General features: G+C 37.0%; 1 protein-coding gene across 2 annotated transcripts; it reads left to right on the top strand.

Moving 5' to 3' along the window:
• The first annotated feature begins 2376 nt into the window (after window positions 1-2376).
• nutf2 (nuclear transport factor 2) lies at window positions 2377-16405 on the top strand. 2 transcript variants are annotated; one of them, XM_061721141.1, is made up of 5 exons: window positions 2377-2465; window positions 8385-8506; window positions 12121-12192; window positions 12666-12764; window positions 15477-16405. In XM_061721141.1, exons 2-5 carry the CDS (start codon window positions 8408-8410, stop codon window positions 15588-15590), a joined length of 384 nt encoding a protein of 127 aa, XP_061577125.1. In that variant the 5' UTR covers window positions 2377-2465; window positions 8385-8407; the 3' UTR covers window positions 15591-16405. The 2 variants fall into 2 exon arrangements, with proteins under 2 accessions (XP_061577125.1, XP_061577126.1); XM_061721142.1 differs by lacking the exon at window positions 12121-12192.

The raw sequence follows: 16405 nt of genomic DNA, 5'->3' as shown, positions 1-16405 counted from the left end.
GGAAAAGTTACTCTTTGTCCATTTTATTTTACCTAAAAATTACTGTAACTGCCTTTTTTTTTTCTTTTTTTTTTCACTTTTTTTCAGTGGACCACAGTTGTTTATTTGTTTTTTTCTTAATGAATGATGTTTGTGAATGTGGGCATTTTGAATCCAAAGAAAATATAAGAACGAATCTTTGAACCTATAACTGTAAGAGATGCAGTCAGAATATTGATGGAAGATTGTCATCTGAATACAACTCAAAATTGTACTCATTTACAGAAAAGTGGTTTTGTGCATTTGTCAAATCCATCATTATTCCTCAGTACTCTGTTATTTAATATTACAGCATGTTAATAGCAAGGTTATATTGGTATGCGTTTGGGTTAAAACAATTGTATTACACTGTACATTCAACATGTCAGTGCAATGAAGACCCATTTGTTTCTCTTTCAAAGAAAAGGTTTTAAGGGATGAGACTTCACTCTAACTACTGTGACTTCCTTTTCAAAATAGTGAGGAGTATACATCTTGAAAAGGACATTTTTAATACACCTGTTGTTTACATATGGAGATCTAACTTTATATTTGCTACTGTAATACAGTCTTTGATATGAACAATAAAAGCCATCTTTACTAAGAATCCCAAGCTCCAACTACAATTTTCATCTGCACTATCTCATCTAATCTCAGTGTGAAATCTTGACCTTCTGAATTAATTTTTAAAAAATACTTTCAATTTATTATACATTTGTATTGCTATTTGTCGAGATACCCTTTGTACATGTATTTCCCATGTACACACATAAACATTAACGTGACTATATTACATACTGACAGGTTGCTGCAAAATTTTGTGTACATTCATGAGTTCACAATGGAACAGATGGTTTTAGCAGCACTACTATTCATAATGGCATGTATAAAAAAGTATATGTGTATCTTATATATATATATATATATATATATATATATATATATATATATATATATATATATATATATATATATATATATTGCCTAAACAGGGCAAGGAACATTTTAAAGGACAACACCCACCCCGGTTTCCACTTTTTCGACCTGTTGCCCTCTGGGAGGCGCTTCAGGTCCTTACGAAACCCGTACAGCTTCTTCCCCAAAGCTGTGAACTTTCTCAACCTATAAGCTACCTTATATTTTCTGTGCAATATTTTCTACCTTCTATCCACAATGTCCCAATATTCTACTATCTATGTGCAATACTCCCATCCTTTCAAGGGCAATATTATTCTTCCATCCATTTAAGTGCAATATCCCCCCCACCCATCCATGTACATTTTTTATCCTCCCATTTACTCTTGTTTATAGTGTGTGTATATATATATACATTTATGTTTCTTGTTTACATAGTCTTTGCATGTGTGCACTTTGACGGAGCTGCTGCCTAATTTCACTGTACCTGTACAATGATAATAAAGGCTTTCTATTCTATTTTTTATTTTTTTTTCAACTTTATTGAAGCAAAAGACATACACAGAATTGAGAGCAACATCAGACATATGTGTATACAACATAAACTACACAATTATACAGTCACAAATACGCCAGGGGAATTAGTCATTGACAAAGAAAAAAAAATTAAACAAATATCTTATATAGCTTACAAAGGTCATACGTTTTAACAGCTTTTTTATTTACAGAATCAGATATGGAGAATATGTATTGTTTGATATATGCGGACAGCTCCGGAAAATTCGGCTTTTTATTTAAAAATTTGGATCTGTGGATATAGAATTTAGTTAAAATAACGAGCAAATTGATCAAATAAAATTTACAGTTGAGATTCCTGTCAAATTCAATATACTGTATCCAAACAATACATTTTTCCAGCACAAATTAAATTGGGGGTAGATGTGATCTACAATAAAGCGGGACAATTTACTCCACAGTTTTTTTGTGTACAGGCAGGACCAAAATAAATGAATCAGTGTTTCATTGGGAAAACCACAAAAAGTACAACTCACATCGATGTCTTTCTTAAGTCTCTGTAAATAATGATTGGTAGGATAGAATCTGTGTAGCATTTTAAAGGAAATCTCTTTGACTTTATTAGTTAGGAAAAACTTCTGTGGTAATAGCCATACTTTTTCCCAATTAATGTTTCCAACAAAAGAAGCCCAGTAAGATAATGAAGAAGGTGTACTGATGATGTCTTGTTGAAAATGCTTACGAATAATATTGTTTTTGTTCTTAGTGTTCCAAGAAAAACACATTTTTCCAACAGTAGTTTCAATTACATTCAGTAATACAGGGCAATTGTTATTTAGTTTGAGATCTTTAAAGGCTTTCTATTCTATTCTATTCTATATACTGTATGTATGTACGTACATCCATACTACAATTCCCACAATCCACCGCGCCAGTTACGACCTCGGGTACGTGCCTTCGTAGCGGAGGAGACATTGCACTGTGCCATCGTGTAGCCGCCTTGGCGTTAGAGAGAGGTAAGTTTGCAGGACTCACACACCAGATAGTGAATCGAAACTTGTGTGAAAAACAAATGATTCGTTTAGTTCGCTTATCTCGGAGCCATTAAGCCGGTCCCAGCGCTGAAGTTTGCCAGCGTGTCTCTGGTTTTGGCTCATGTCGGCACGCCTATACGGGTCTCTGCTCCGGACCTGCAGCGCTGAGCGCGGCCCGCAGCAGTCAGTCATGCGGGGTATTTTTAGTAACCGACAACAGCCCCCCACCCCCCGGGCACACACCGCCTGGGGAGAACCATTCCTGGTGTATTGAAGCCCAGCTATGATGCAGTCCTGAGCAGAGCTGGACCATCCATTCATAGGCTAGCACCCCCTCTAGCTAACAACTAGCCCCACTAAACAAGTTGTGCCTCTCTTTTATCGGTGCTACCTTACTCCCCCTCTCCCTCGCCCTAGTCTCGGTCATTTCTCCCGGTGTGCTGCACTAGTGCTGTCTGTGTCCGTGATTGCTGCTAGTGTGTGGAGTCTCGGGGATCTCCAGTAGGAGCCGTGTTGGTGGACGGGACCACGTGACCTGCGCTGTCAGCCCGGGAGCGGCGGAGCGAGACACCCGGCCGAACAACCCGCTCAAACTACCGCACAACTACCCCAAACTAGTGCCCCGGCGACCCCACCCAGCACAAACAAGTACCCCAGCGACCCCACCCAGCCAAACTAGTACCACAGCGACCCCACCCAGCCGGGCTGGGTCTGCCCCGCCAGGCTTTAGTCATATAGTCCCTTCAGTTCCCTGCGGAAGGATATCTGATCTGAGCTTCATACTGACAGTAAAGCAAACATGTTGTTTACAATGAATGTATCAGTCATTGAGATGTTGGTTACTGCATTCACACAGTGGACTGATCAGTGTTACAGGGTTCCTACGGGGGCTTGAAATTCTTGAAAGTGCTTGAATCTCAATGTTGTTTTCAAGGCCTGAAAAGTGCTTGAATTTTAGTTTAAGTGCTTGAAAGTGCTTGAAATTATAACTCTTGTGTCTTTCACAAAATTGGGATCAGACTGTATAGTTTAGTAATTACAAGGAGAAATAAAATCAGTAATATGAAACATAACTAGATGTTTACAGCACGATACAATGTACATAATTGTGATAAAAAGCAGAAATAATAATAATAATATTTATGAGTACATATATTCCTGTAGATATTTTACCCCAGTGATAAGGTGCTTGAAGATTTTGAAAATTACCCTTGAAAGTGCTTGAATTTGACCTTAAAATGTATAGGAACCCTGACACAAGTACCCCAGCGACCCCACCCAGCCGGGCTGGGTCTGCCCCGCCAGGTTTTAGTCATATAGTCCCATCAGTTCCCTGCGGAAGGATATCTGATCTGAGCTTCATACTGACAGTAAAGCCAAAATGTTGTTTACAATGAATGTATCAGTCATTGAGATGTTGGTTACTGCATTCACACAGTGGACTGATCAGTGTTACAGGGTTCCTACGGGGGCTTGAAATCCTTGAAAGTGCTTGAATTTCAATGTTGTGTTTTTAAGGCCTAAAAAGTGCTTGAATTTTAGTTAAAGTGCTTGAAATTATAACTCGTGTCTTTCACAAAATTGGGATCAAACTGTATAGTTTAGTTATTACAAGGAGAAATAAAATCGGTAAGATGAAACATAACTAGATGTTTACAGCACGATACAATGTACATAATTGTGATAAAAAGGGATCAGACTGTATAGTTTAGTTATTACAAAGAGAAATAAAATCAGTAAGATGAAACATAACTAGATGTTTACAGCACGATACAATGTACATAATTGTGATAAAAAGCAGAAATAATAATAATATTTATGAGTGTATATATACCTGTAGATATTTTACCCGAGTGACATAAGGTGCTTGAAGATTTTGAAAATGACCCTTGAAAGTGCTTGAATTTCAATGTTGTGTTTTCAAGGCCTGAAAATTGCTTGAATTTTAGTTTAACAGGGTTCCTACGGGTGCTTGAAATCCTTGAAAGTGCTTGAATTTCAATGTTGTGTTTTCAAGGCCTAAAAAGTGCTTGAATTTTAGTTAAAGTGCTTGAAATTATAACTCTTGTGTCTTTCACAAAATTGGGATCAGACTGTATAGTTTAGTTATTACAAGGAGAAATAAAATTAGTAAGATGAAACATAACTAGATGTTTACAGCACGATACAATGTACATAATTGTGATTAAAAAGCAGAAATAATAATAATATTTATATATTCCTGTAGATATTTTACCCTAGCGATAAGGTGCTTGAAGATTTTGAAAATGACCCTTGAAAGTGCTTGAAAAGTGCTTGAATTTGACCTTAAAAGATGTATAGGAACCCTGACACTAGTACCCCAGCGACCTCACCCAGCCGGGCTGGGTCTGCTCCGCCAGGCTTTAGTCATATAGTCCCATCAGTTCCCTGCGGAAGGATATCTGATCTGAGCTTCATACTGACAGTAAAGCCAACATGTTGTTTATAATGAATGTATCAGTCATTGAGATGTTGGTTACTGCATTCACACAGTGGACTGATGAGTGTTACAGGGTTCCTACGGGGGCTTGAAATCCTTGAAAGTGCTTAAATTTCAATGTTGTGTTTTCAAGGCCTGAAAGGTGTTTTCACTTTAGTTTAAGTGCTTGAAAATGCTTGAAATTATAACTGTGTCTTCCACAGAATTGGGACTGTATAGTTTAGTTATTACAAGGAGAAATAAAATCAGTAAGATCAAACATAACTAGATGTTTACAGCACAATACAATGTACATAATTGTGATAAAAAGCGGAAATAATAATTATGAGTATATATATATTCCTGTAGATATTTTACCCCAGCGATAAGGTGCTTGAAGATTTTGAAAATGACCCTTGAAAGTGCTTGAAAAGTGCTTGAATTTGACCTTGAAACATGTGTAGGAACCCTGGTGTTAGGATGTAGTGCTGCAATGAATGGGGGGATCCAACATAAGCCAAAGCCATTTACAGTAGTGTGAGCAATCAATGTGTCATTTTATTGGAGTTCTTTGGAAAATAAAGTATCAGAATTTCATTATTTAAAAAGAAAAAGAAAGTTATGTCACAACCGAAAATATTGGTTCCCTGTGAGAAACGCATGGAAATTCAGCCTGCATGGGAACAAGGCCAACCATGCCGGCATGTCTGGGTGTACTTACCCTTTGAAAGCAGCTTATCTGACCAGAGAGCAGGACTCATCCGCCCCAAAAAATGTCAGTTTTGAGTGAGAGATTAGTTTTTTGGGGGTTTAAAATATTGACTGTATAGTCTACTTAAAGCAAAGACAAGATAAAATGCATCATCAAAGTATATTTAGAAAAGTAGCACCATCCAATTAGTTTTTTTAGCCCGTTTAGCTTTTTCTGCTGTTCTGTCCCTGTAATTCTTCTTTATAAATGCCCTACTTTAAATATTTTTTATAATAAACTGTGAACAAATACTTTCCTCAGCTGTATTTATAGGCACTCTTTCCTATTTTATTAACATTCAGCTGATAAACATAAACTTGTTTGTGGTGGATTTGATAAATGCTATTTAAAATTGCAAACAGTTTTTATAAAATACACCTGCTCTCAACAGAATAAATTGGGGGGATGAAATAAATAAATGAACACATAAGCAAGCAGACTTTCTGACTGCACTGATGATCCTAACTGAAAATATCAGCTGTGCGGCCTTTATTAACTTAACCAACATTTTCTTCTTTTTTTTAATATCTTGACTGCAGTGCTGACAATTTGTCAGCTGTTTGTAATACCTGTTTGTAATAAACAGGTAAATTCCAGGAGCAATCAGACTTGTTTTACTTTAAAAAGTGTCACAAAGTGAAATAGCTTTAAGAGGAATAATTTGTGAAACTTCAAAACTGATTACCCCCCTTACTATGTATGTTAAAGTAGATCAGCATTTGTTTGTAACTGTGTAATGTAGAGTAAACTTTCAATCTTTCAAAACTTCCAAATCAGAATTGGTCTCATGATGGAATAAATATAGGCTGAGTGACATTTGGATTTGTGTAGCCGACATATTTGTGTTATGTTAAGTAATCTGATTTAGATTCACACAACCCATGAATGAAGTTAATCCAGGAATGTTGTGAGAAGCAGCTTTTTAGAATTTTTTTTTTTTCTTTTCTTCTTTTTTGCCTCCTATACACACGGGTTAATTGATCCCTCTTCTGCTATACCTGAAATAATGTTACTTTCTTTGCCTCCTTTAAACTGACCATTTGTTTTTTTATTTTGTCACATGTACAGTGTCGCCCACACATTCGAATAGTGAAATCTACCCCCCAGTTCCATGCAGGGCCTCAGGTCGGCTTCTCTCTGTCCCACCAGCAGTCAAATCGGGTGGTCCCACCGACACCCTTTCACACCCACCCCCCCTCACACACACCAATGTTACATCAGCCTCTCCTCTCTATGTGCACACGCCGAGCCATCATGCATGGAGGAAAAGCTTGCTGGGTAGTTGTGTCCTAGGTTTTTAGCATTTTATGCAAATTTAACCCCAAGAAAGTATATAAAAGCAATGAAATAAAGACAATTTATGCAATTATAGCTGAAAACTTTAATGTTGTCATACTTTTAAACATATTTAAAGGCAAAAACATGGCAGTAGTTATTCTGGCGTCCAACAAAACACTCCTTTTTTGGGCATGAAACAAAAAAATTCCAAAAGTTATTTGTATGAAATAAATAACTAAGGCATAAATAACTCAAATATGCCTTTCTATATCCATTTAAAGTGCAAAAAAAGAAAGAAATTGCAACAGCTCACAGCGCATGTGTGAATTAAATGATGTGACTACTGGGATTAAAGTTCACCGGGCGAAAATGTAATAATGAAAAAAATCGATCTTTAGACGAATCGATTTTTAGGAATTAATATTTATATTATTATTTTTTCAACACAGGCCTAGTTAAAATCAAATAAAAACATGGGCTGCAAAAATAATCCTAAAACAAATAGAGATGTAGAACGATAAAGACTTTCCAGTAAAAGAATCCAGTGGTCAGTGAGGGACCGTAACTCAAGGGCAGAGTTTAAGACCAGCTCCTGCAAAAGAGCCATCACCCCACTTATTCACCCTCGTCCGTGGCCTGCTGAACGCAAAGTTCTGCTGGGTTGATGGAAATGTTCTGCTTTAATGTGACGGTAATGCAAATTAAAGGAGAGGAAAAAGAAGAATGCAGCATAAAAAAGAGAAGAAGTAACAACTAAAAATAAGGGATACTACTTCTGTTTTTTTTTAACATACACTCCAAAGGTTGTGATTGAGATTAAGAAAAAGCCCCTGGTGGACCTCTTCATTGGCCTAACAAGGCCTGAACCTCCTTCATCTATTGTTTTTGTCTTGTAATCGCCATCTTTATCAAATATACTCGCAATCAAATGTTTGTGGTCTAAATGGTTCAAATGAATTGTGCTCAGATGATTTATGTTGACGGACTGGACATCATTTAGAAATCTAGATTAACAGAGACACCCCGCCACGTACCTTCTGTAGGCCATTCTGGTACGACGGTACCTCTCCTACTACCGGACTGTTTATTGCTCCATGAAGGTTCCCGGAGGCCACTTTTGCAGGGCTGTTCCTGATAATGGAGACATGGGTCAACTATCCGGCCCCAAAAAGTCCAACCTGGAGCTCAGCTAATGGAAACACATGTATAGCCTACAAGTCAACCAGCCTGTCAACAAGTGACAGAATGAAAGAGGAGAATCATAACAGCTGACAAAGAAGTGGATAAGAGAGAGAAAAATGAAGGCATTAATTCACTTATAATGTAAATAGCAGTAACTGGTATGCACACATCTTGTGGGAAGCACTGAAGCGTGTTGCTGTATTCTGTTTCTTATTCAGTTTGATTGACCCACTTGTGTCCACACTTCTAGTTTGTGTTGCAGGGTGATTCAGGATGGTGGACCAGCCTCTGTGGGAGCAGATAGGATCCAGCTTTGTGCGGCACTACTACCAGATGTTTGACTCGGACAGATCACAACTTGGATCCATATATGTGGGTGTTAATATGTTTTTTGTTCTAAATCTTGCATCTCATATATTGGGGAAATCTTGAAAAGTTTCCTTGGTCCATGTTAACTGTCAATTAAAGCGTAATAATCAGCAGCGAGTTCCCACAGATTTGCTTCATTATACGGCATCTTTTGACCATGTGGACATAATATCTCTTCTAAGAAACATCATTTACATGTTAATAGTTTTCTCTTTTCATGTAATCAACAATTTTTCACGGATGTCATTTTTTTGTTGGTTTTACAGGTGTAGTTGCCAACATCATATCTTTACATTCAGGTGAATACAAGAAAGTATTACACAATACAGTCAAAGGCTATCAGAGGGAAATAATTAGTTAGTTTTCTGGTTGGTTAGTGGAAAGAAGGAAGTGTGGTCACATTAAGGATGTAATTACATTATGACATCAGCAGAGTGATAGAAGGTTGCCATCGCACCACGCCCATGGATGTTATGCATTGATTAAGCAGACTCTGCACATCATGTAAACAATGTATCAGACAGGCAGGTGGCTGGATATGCCAACTATCATTGCTTGTGAGGTTTGTGCGAAAACCAATTCAAAATTCTCCTTACGACACATAAAGCTCCAAGCCCGTGGAACCAGCTATCAGTCTGGATATGAAACGCAGATTCTGTCATGGCTTTTAAGTCTAAACTTTAAGACCTTCCTTTTTTGAAAGAGCCTATAGTTGGTTTCATGCACTTTCTTTTTTCTTTCTCTTTTAAACTATACTAATTTTACTACACTTGTTAATTTGTACTTGACTTGTATGTGTGTATCATTGATGTGCGGGCTAATCCGAACTGATGGGGCGACAAGAATCCGACAAAAATATGTATAATGATATTTGTGTCAGGTTCGGTCAGGCTGGTTAATTTCATTTCATTTATATATTTAGCACAAATTTTTTTTAAAACTGTGCATGGAGGGGAACGAAGCCCGAAGGGCTTGTACAGTGATCAAATAACAAAGATAATGTACAAAAAATTAAAAAAATTATAAATATAAACGTAAAAGAGAACATGGTTACAAGGTCTGGATTACATTAAAGATAAAGACATTGAAGGTTAAGACAGAATAAGATGTTTTTTTAATAACTTTCTGAAGGAGGTAAAAGATGATGTTGACTTCATCGACACATTCAAGTCATTCCAGAGTTTTGGATCTAAATGTAATATTAAATTGATGACCAGATGTTCGACAGAAGGGTAAATGAAGATTGCCACTGTGTCTAGTTGGATATGAATTAAAATCAGATGAAAAAGTAAAAAACTGCTGGACAGTGACAGGAAGATCCTGTTTCTCTATTGATAAACTTATGCACAAACAAGCATGAGTGAAAAAAATTAAGTTTATGAATGGATAATAGTGAATCTTCCATAAAAAGAGGCACAGATGGTTGGTGTCTACCAGACCGAGAGATCGTTCTTAAGAATCTTTTTTGGATCATCAGTCATTTTTTGAGAAAAGTTGGATAAGTTGCACCAGACAATATTGCAGTAATTCATATATGGAAATAGGAAACTATACGGTAATACAGAGTCAAGTGAGCAGAGGGATGGTTCAAGGGACAAACCTTTTTCAGTATGCCAAGCATTTTCATTGATCTTTTGCAAACTTGATTAATATGATTATTCCAAATTAGAACTTCATCCAAAACAAAACCCATGTTAGAATAACTGGTTAGAATAATTATTCCACTTTGAAATGTAATATTCAAATTACATTTTATAGCATAAGAAAAAAAAGCTATATTAGTCATAAATACTAAGACACCACGGGGTGATTGGCATGAAGAAGCAGCATGAGCTTTCTGCCCAGGCGCAGGCCTGCGTGACGCGAGGCAGGTGATGGAGAAGGGGGAATTGAAAAGTAAAAAGTATGCAACTAGAAAAGGGAAAGTGATGGAACAATTTGAGCGAATAGTAAATGAAAATAATACATTTGCTATAGTTCATTTGTTGGTTTGTTAAATGTTTGAACGTTTAGGTTAAGACGGACCATAATTATTCGTAGTGCAGAGAAACAATAAAAATCAAATGCCAGGGCACCTTGCAGGTTTAATGTACCCAAGTCTCCTACATGGTCTTTTGTGTTGGTATTACATTATAATAATATTGTTAGTGTTAATTCAGCTATAATTCATGTTTCATTTGTTGGAATGAATCCGTGTCTGAAAGTTGTGATTAATAAAGACGTTTCTCAATGGCTGATAATAGCAACAGTATATATGAGATATATCCAAATATACTACTATAAGTATTGGTCACAGCTGTATTCATGTCTGCGTAGTACAGTAGTCTGCAGCCCTATGATGCTGCTGGCGCTAGATGCGACGTCTTGCTAATGTGGTCAACTCTCAGAGAAATCTATAGACTAAATCCGTAATGACACATTAACACAGCAACACTTGTGTTTGCTGTTCATATAACCTTAAGGCAAAGATTAATCAAGAGCTTACTTTTTCTTTATTTAATTTTTTAAAGAAAAATTATGCGGGTTGTGTAGTGAAACGCATTCACTGGCGTGTATGTATTTCATCATGGTTTAAACTTGTGTTCACTTTTATTGTCGTCTGTTTTTGTTGTTTTGTTTTATTCTGTTAAGCACTTTGAGTTGCACTTGTGTTTGAAAGCGACCATATGAATAAAAGTGAATTGAGTCAGATACAGCAGCAAGTCAGAACACAGATGTGATTGGTCAATCTCAGGGTTCTAAAACCGCCAGAACAAGGAAGACCATCAACACAAAGATAAACATGGAGATATTGAATTTCCTTTTTTTATTTTCTTCTTTCCCCAGACACAACTCTGAAACGTTACGGAAGAGTATTGCAGGAGAAAAAATATTTGAGAGGGGAAGATTTTTTTTTCATTATGCACTTCGAGAAAAAAGTCGAAATGTCGAGAAAAAAGTCAAAATGTCGAGATTAATGTTGAAATAAAATTTCGAGAATAAAGCCGAAATTTCAACTTTTTTATCGTAATTGTACTTCAACATTAATCACGACATTTCGACTTTTTTTTCTCGAAGTGCATAATGAAAAAAAAATCTTCCCCCTGTAAAATATTATTTTATTTTTCTCCTGCCTGGCCCTAATACTCTTCCGTAGAAACGTACATCAGAGTCGTCTACCAGAGTTGTATATTGAAGCAAACATTGAGAGCTTTATCACACTGCACGTACCAAAGTTACATTTAATAATTAATCAGAACATCTTGTACCTGCATTTATAAGAATTCATCTTAAAAGAGGCAGATGAGGCCCTTACTTTTTAGGTTCATTTAGTATTTACGCTGTTTAGAACAAGAACTCTATTCTGGTTTATTGTAACCTTTCGAATTTTATAAAGTCTGAAGTTGTGATCAATAAAATGAATATTTCTATGACTGCATGGATATGTGAAAATAGTTTTGGTTTGAAAAGTTGAGTTCTTGCATCCTCAGTTTCAGCCTAATGGCTCTGACAACACGTCAGTATAAACTGAGTTGTTTTAAGATGTATTATATGAGCTGCAGCCATTTAAGTCATGATGTGTGTAGCGCTGTAGCTGTTTCTCTGCAACTCAGCCAAACCTCTGTCACTTCACACAGATTGATACATCATGCCTTACATGGGAAGGACAGCCGTACCAAGGAAAATTGGCAATTGTTGAGAAACTCTCTGTAAGTTTTTTTTTTTTTTTGTTGTTGTTCTTTTCTGTCCCCACATCTGGTAACTTGTTCATAAGTGAAGTTTGATTCCTGCTTAATGTTGCCTTTTGTGCTCATGCACACTAGAAGCTGTGGGAATTTCAATAGTTATTGGCAGTTTTTAACTCTATACCCCTTTTAAATTTGGTGGAAATAGTGACATATTTTCTACTACAGAGAAATTGGAAACAATTGTCATAAACTCACAAGTTCAGTTTCTTTTTTTTTTTTAACCATCTTGGACCTATTTACGGATCCTGCTTTCTGATCAAATGGTGTTTTTTTTGTTTTGTTTTGTTTTTTATTCTTTATATGATGATTAAAAACCCGTTCCTCAGATTTGAATGACTAGTCAAAAGTTAAGAGTTTCAGGTGAACAGTACATGTGATGTACCTGAACTAATTTTTCTCTTTCTATATCTTTCATCTGTTGTTGTGCGAGCCAGAGTCTCCCCTTCACAAAAATAGCGCATAGTATAACGGCGCAGGACCACCAGCCAACTCCAGACAACTGCATCTTGAGTATGGTTGTAGGACAACTTAAAGTAAGTGCCTCTGTTGCTACGATAAAGAAAATGTCCAGGTCCACGCACCGCACCAATCCCTCCAGCTTCTGTTATTATCGGTCTTGATGTGAGGGCTGCTGTCATTGGCTAACTATTACATAATGAGGGGAATCCCCAGAGCTAGTGTGCTTCCAGTGAAAACTGATGTGTTGTTTACCAGCAATCCTCCAAATACCATTTTATGGGTTCCAGATCTTTTGTAGAAGTATATAGTGAATATTTGTTTGTTTGTTTTGTTTGTTTTATTTAGGATCCCCATTAGCATTAGCAACAGCATTAGCTATTCTTCCTGGGGTCCAACATACACACAAATTAACACTTAATACATAACAGACATACATTATACATGACGAACAAAACAATAATAGACACAACTCCCTCAGTCACAAACAACACAGAGCACAGAGAGATAACTAAATCACCATCATTCTCTGACATAAACACATAGAAATGAAATCAAATAAAACATCTTCATAAACAATACCTGCCTGAAATGACCTTATCTTAGAATTCTTGACCACTTTTCACCTTTATTGTGATAGGGTTTACACTACCTGTAATTCTATTCAAACTTCATTCTATTCCTTTCCAAATGTCAAATCATAATTCATTAAATTTTAAAAGATATTGTTTCAACTGAATCTTAAACCAATCTTTGCTTCCTACATGATAATATATGAACTGGTATAGAGTTCCAGCCAACCATGGCTCTGTAAAAAAAAAAAAAAGTTCTCACCCTTGGTAGTATGAACCTCCTTTCTGATGTAATTCTTGTATTGTAACCATTTGAAGCTTCATTTTGGAGCAGGCAGTTATAATTAATTTCCCTTCTGGGATTGATACAATACTTTTGAATCTGGATTGGATGTGGGTACATGTTCAGGGGCCCGGTGTAGACGGATGCTTGGACAACTGAGTGAAGCCTCTCGCAACGTGATCCAGAGATACGTGCTGACCATATTATAAGATTATTATTGTTACTGAATTATCGTGCCAATTATTAACAAAAGCCCTCTCAAGGCGAGGCAGACTAGTTCAGTACAGTTATTTATTGAGTTCACTAAAATACAATTCAGTTGCCGTATTTTCCGTACTATAAGGCACACTTAAAATCCTTAAATGTACTTCTTTCGAGTGATTCAAAATGTGAGTGTATTACTTACAACTGAACGATATTCTTTGTTATTGTGATGAGTTGAATAAAGTTCAACTGACCAGACTGTTTTGTTTCGCTTTATATATGTTTTATCGTGCGCCTTATGTATGAAAATAGACCCCTTCATTTATATTGCGGCTTATAAACCGGTGTACGCCTTATGGTCCGCAAAATGCAGTATATTCTTATTCATTAAATATTCATCATTAAATATTTCCTTATTAAATTGCAATTTCATAAAGTCGTGTAGAAATGTTGATATCCACTGTACCTACAAACGTGAAGTGTGATGAAAGTGCTCAGTGCATGATGGGAAGTCTCCCAGATGTCTGAGCTTGTTGCAGCAGATCTAAAGGGAAGCTGCACGGCGTCCTGTCAGGTTTATCCATAAAAATCGGTTTTACAGCTCCATCTTGTCAATCGCTGCAACATTAGTTAAGTAGCAGATGGCAGACATTTCTACCAGTGCAGTTCGGTACAATTAGCTAGTTCAAAGGCTGCTGTTCCACTGTGGTGGGACCACAATAACAAAAATGATTGTCATACAATTGAGGTCTTAGCATTTTATGTCTTTTTAGTGACCTTAAGTGAACTGAAGCATAACTTTATTCTTTATTTCATTCATTAAAAGAAAAATAAAACAGTTCAATATAATTACAACAAATCTCTTTCCTTGAATGAAAGGGAACAGAAAGAAGTCTGAGCTTATTATTTATCTGTCCCTTTTTCCTAAGAAATCTCAATTTCAATTAATGGAATAATACAAAAAAACTAATTAAAAATGACGCAATTTAAAACAAAAAAACACTTTCCAATAAAAAAAAAAATGAAGCCAAAACTAGAACAATAACACAAAATACCTGTCGTCAAACACAGATAGTTGTATTCTTTTTTGATTCAAGGGAAAAAATATGACAATGGTGCTAAAAAGAGAGAGAAAAAAAAAGGAAAACCCACCTAACTTAACAATTATCATGATATTTCTTCATCAAACTGGTTTTTATTATTCTTTTAAATGTAATGTTTGATTTGCATTCTTTGGCTTCTGTATCCAGATTGTTCCATAAACTGATACCTTTTACAGAAACACAACGTTCCATTAATTTTGTCCTGAATTTTGTTTTTTTTTAAGATCTCTGTTCCTTTTAAGTTATACTTATTTTCTCTTTTTTTTTCTGTATATTGATTGACAAAATTTTCTTATGAGCTTTCCACATAATTTGCAGAATTCTGTGGTCCACTAATTCAAGAAACGTCAACAGTTTTAACTGAAGGAATAATGGATTTGAAGGATGACTATATTGTTTTCTACTTATTATTCTTATGGCGTTTTTTTGTAAAATGAAAATTCATTCATAACTGTGGGTGGCATCAGAAAATAATGGGCCTCTGTTTCGCGTTTAGCTGCTTGAGGGAAGGAGAAGAAGAAACGATACCCAAACTGGTCGTCCACCTAACAAACAAATATTTAGATGTGGGAGTATTTGGTCCAGCTTGGTAACTGTTTTCCTGTTTGTTTCTCTGTGTCTCCGCAGGCAGATGAAGACCCGATCATGGGCTTCCATCAGAGTTTCATCCTTAAAAACATTAACGACTCATGGGTGTGCACCAATGACATGTTCAGGCTGGCCATTCACAACTTTGGTTAAGCCGCCCCCCCGCGCTGGTGGGCAGGGGCGGGCATCCTGAAGGGCTCTGTGAGACGACGGCTGGAGGGAGGGGACGGAGGAGGTGAAGATTTGGCAGAAGAGGCAGCACTCGTCCCGCCCTCCCACCGTCTCATTTAAGCCTGTTTGACAAACAAAGCAAAGAGCGGATTGTAGATGTAAGTCACTGAACCTCGTCCAGGTGGGTTTTCCAGCCCGGCTAATAGAACTGCGACGTGTTTCTTCGCTGAGAGCTGGCCGACGAATCAGGTGCCCCTGTCTGCCACTCTGCTGATCTGCATGATGCTGGGAGCCCCCCCCTCCCCCCACCCCGCCATCACGATATTCCCACTCAAGCCACCAGAAGGACAAACAGCTGATCGATGCCATTAACTCCTGCTCTGCTTTGGACTCCTTTATCTCGACCCATTGAGCTGTAATGTTGGCTCCACTGCTCTCAACTCAGTTCTGTTAGCACTGCTGTTGACTGGTATGTAGGTCCATGTTCAAGTTCAGTTCTCATTGACCGTGTTGTAATCTGTTCTTTAGATGCCACCCTTGTGTTTACTTTAGCTCGCCTTAGTGTGTTGGATTGAGTTTTAGCTTCCTGTACACAATTAATTCTGCATCATTTCTTTCATGGCAGGTTTTGTTCAAAAAAAAAAAAGGATAATGTAGGACGAAGGTTGGCGCTGCTTTGTTAATTTTCTCTGATTCTGCATTTTCTTGTTTTTTTTTCTCCTCCCTTCCATGCACATTTCTGGCAGTTAACATGGACTACAGCCACGACACAATAAAAACCTGGACTTTTTTCATAA

The sequence above is a fragment of the Cololabis saira genome, chromosome 5 (assembly GCF_033807715.1).
Source record: "Cololabis saira isolate AMF1-May2022 chromosome 5, fColSai1.1, whole genome shotgun sequence".
NCBI lineage: Eukaryota > Metazoa > Chordata > Actinopteri > Beloniformes > Belonidae > Cololabis > Cololabis saira.
This window is presented reverse-complemented; position numbering and strand designations above follow the sequence as displayed.

Excerpts from the sequence above, each read along its gene's own strand:
- nutf2 (XM_061721141.1), top strand. The coding sequence starts at position 8,408 with ATGGTGGACCAGCCTCTGTGGGAGCAGATAGGATCCAGCTTTGTGCGG. Across the intron at positions 8,507-12,120 it reads CACAACTTGGATCCATATAT|ATTGATACATCATGCCTTAC; the intron begins GTGGGTGTTAAT and ends CACTTCACACAG. Across the intron at positions 12,765-15,476 it reads TGGTTGTAGGACAACTTAAA|GCAGATGAAGACCCGATCAT; the intron begins GTAAGTGCCTCT and ends GTGTCTCCGCAG.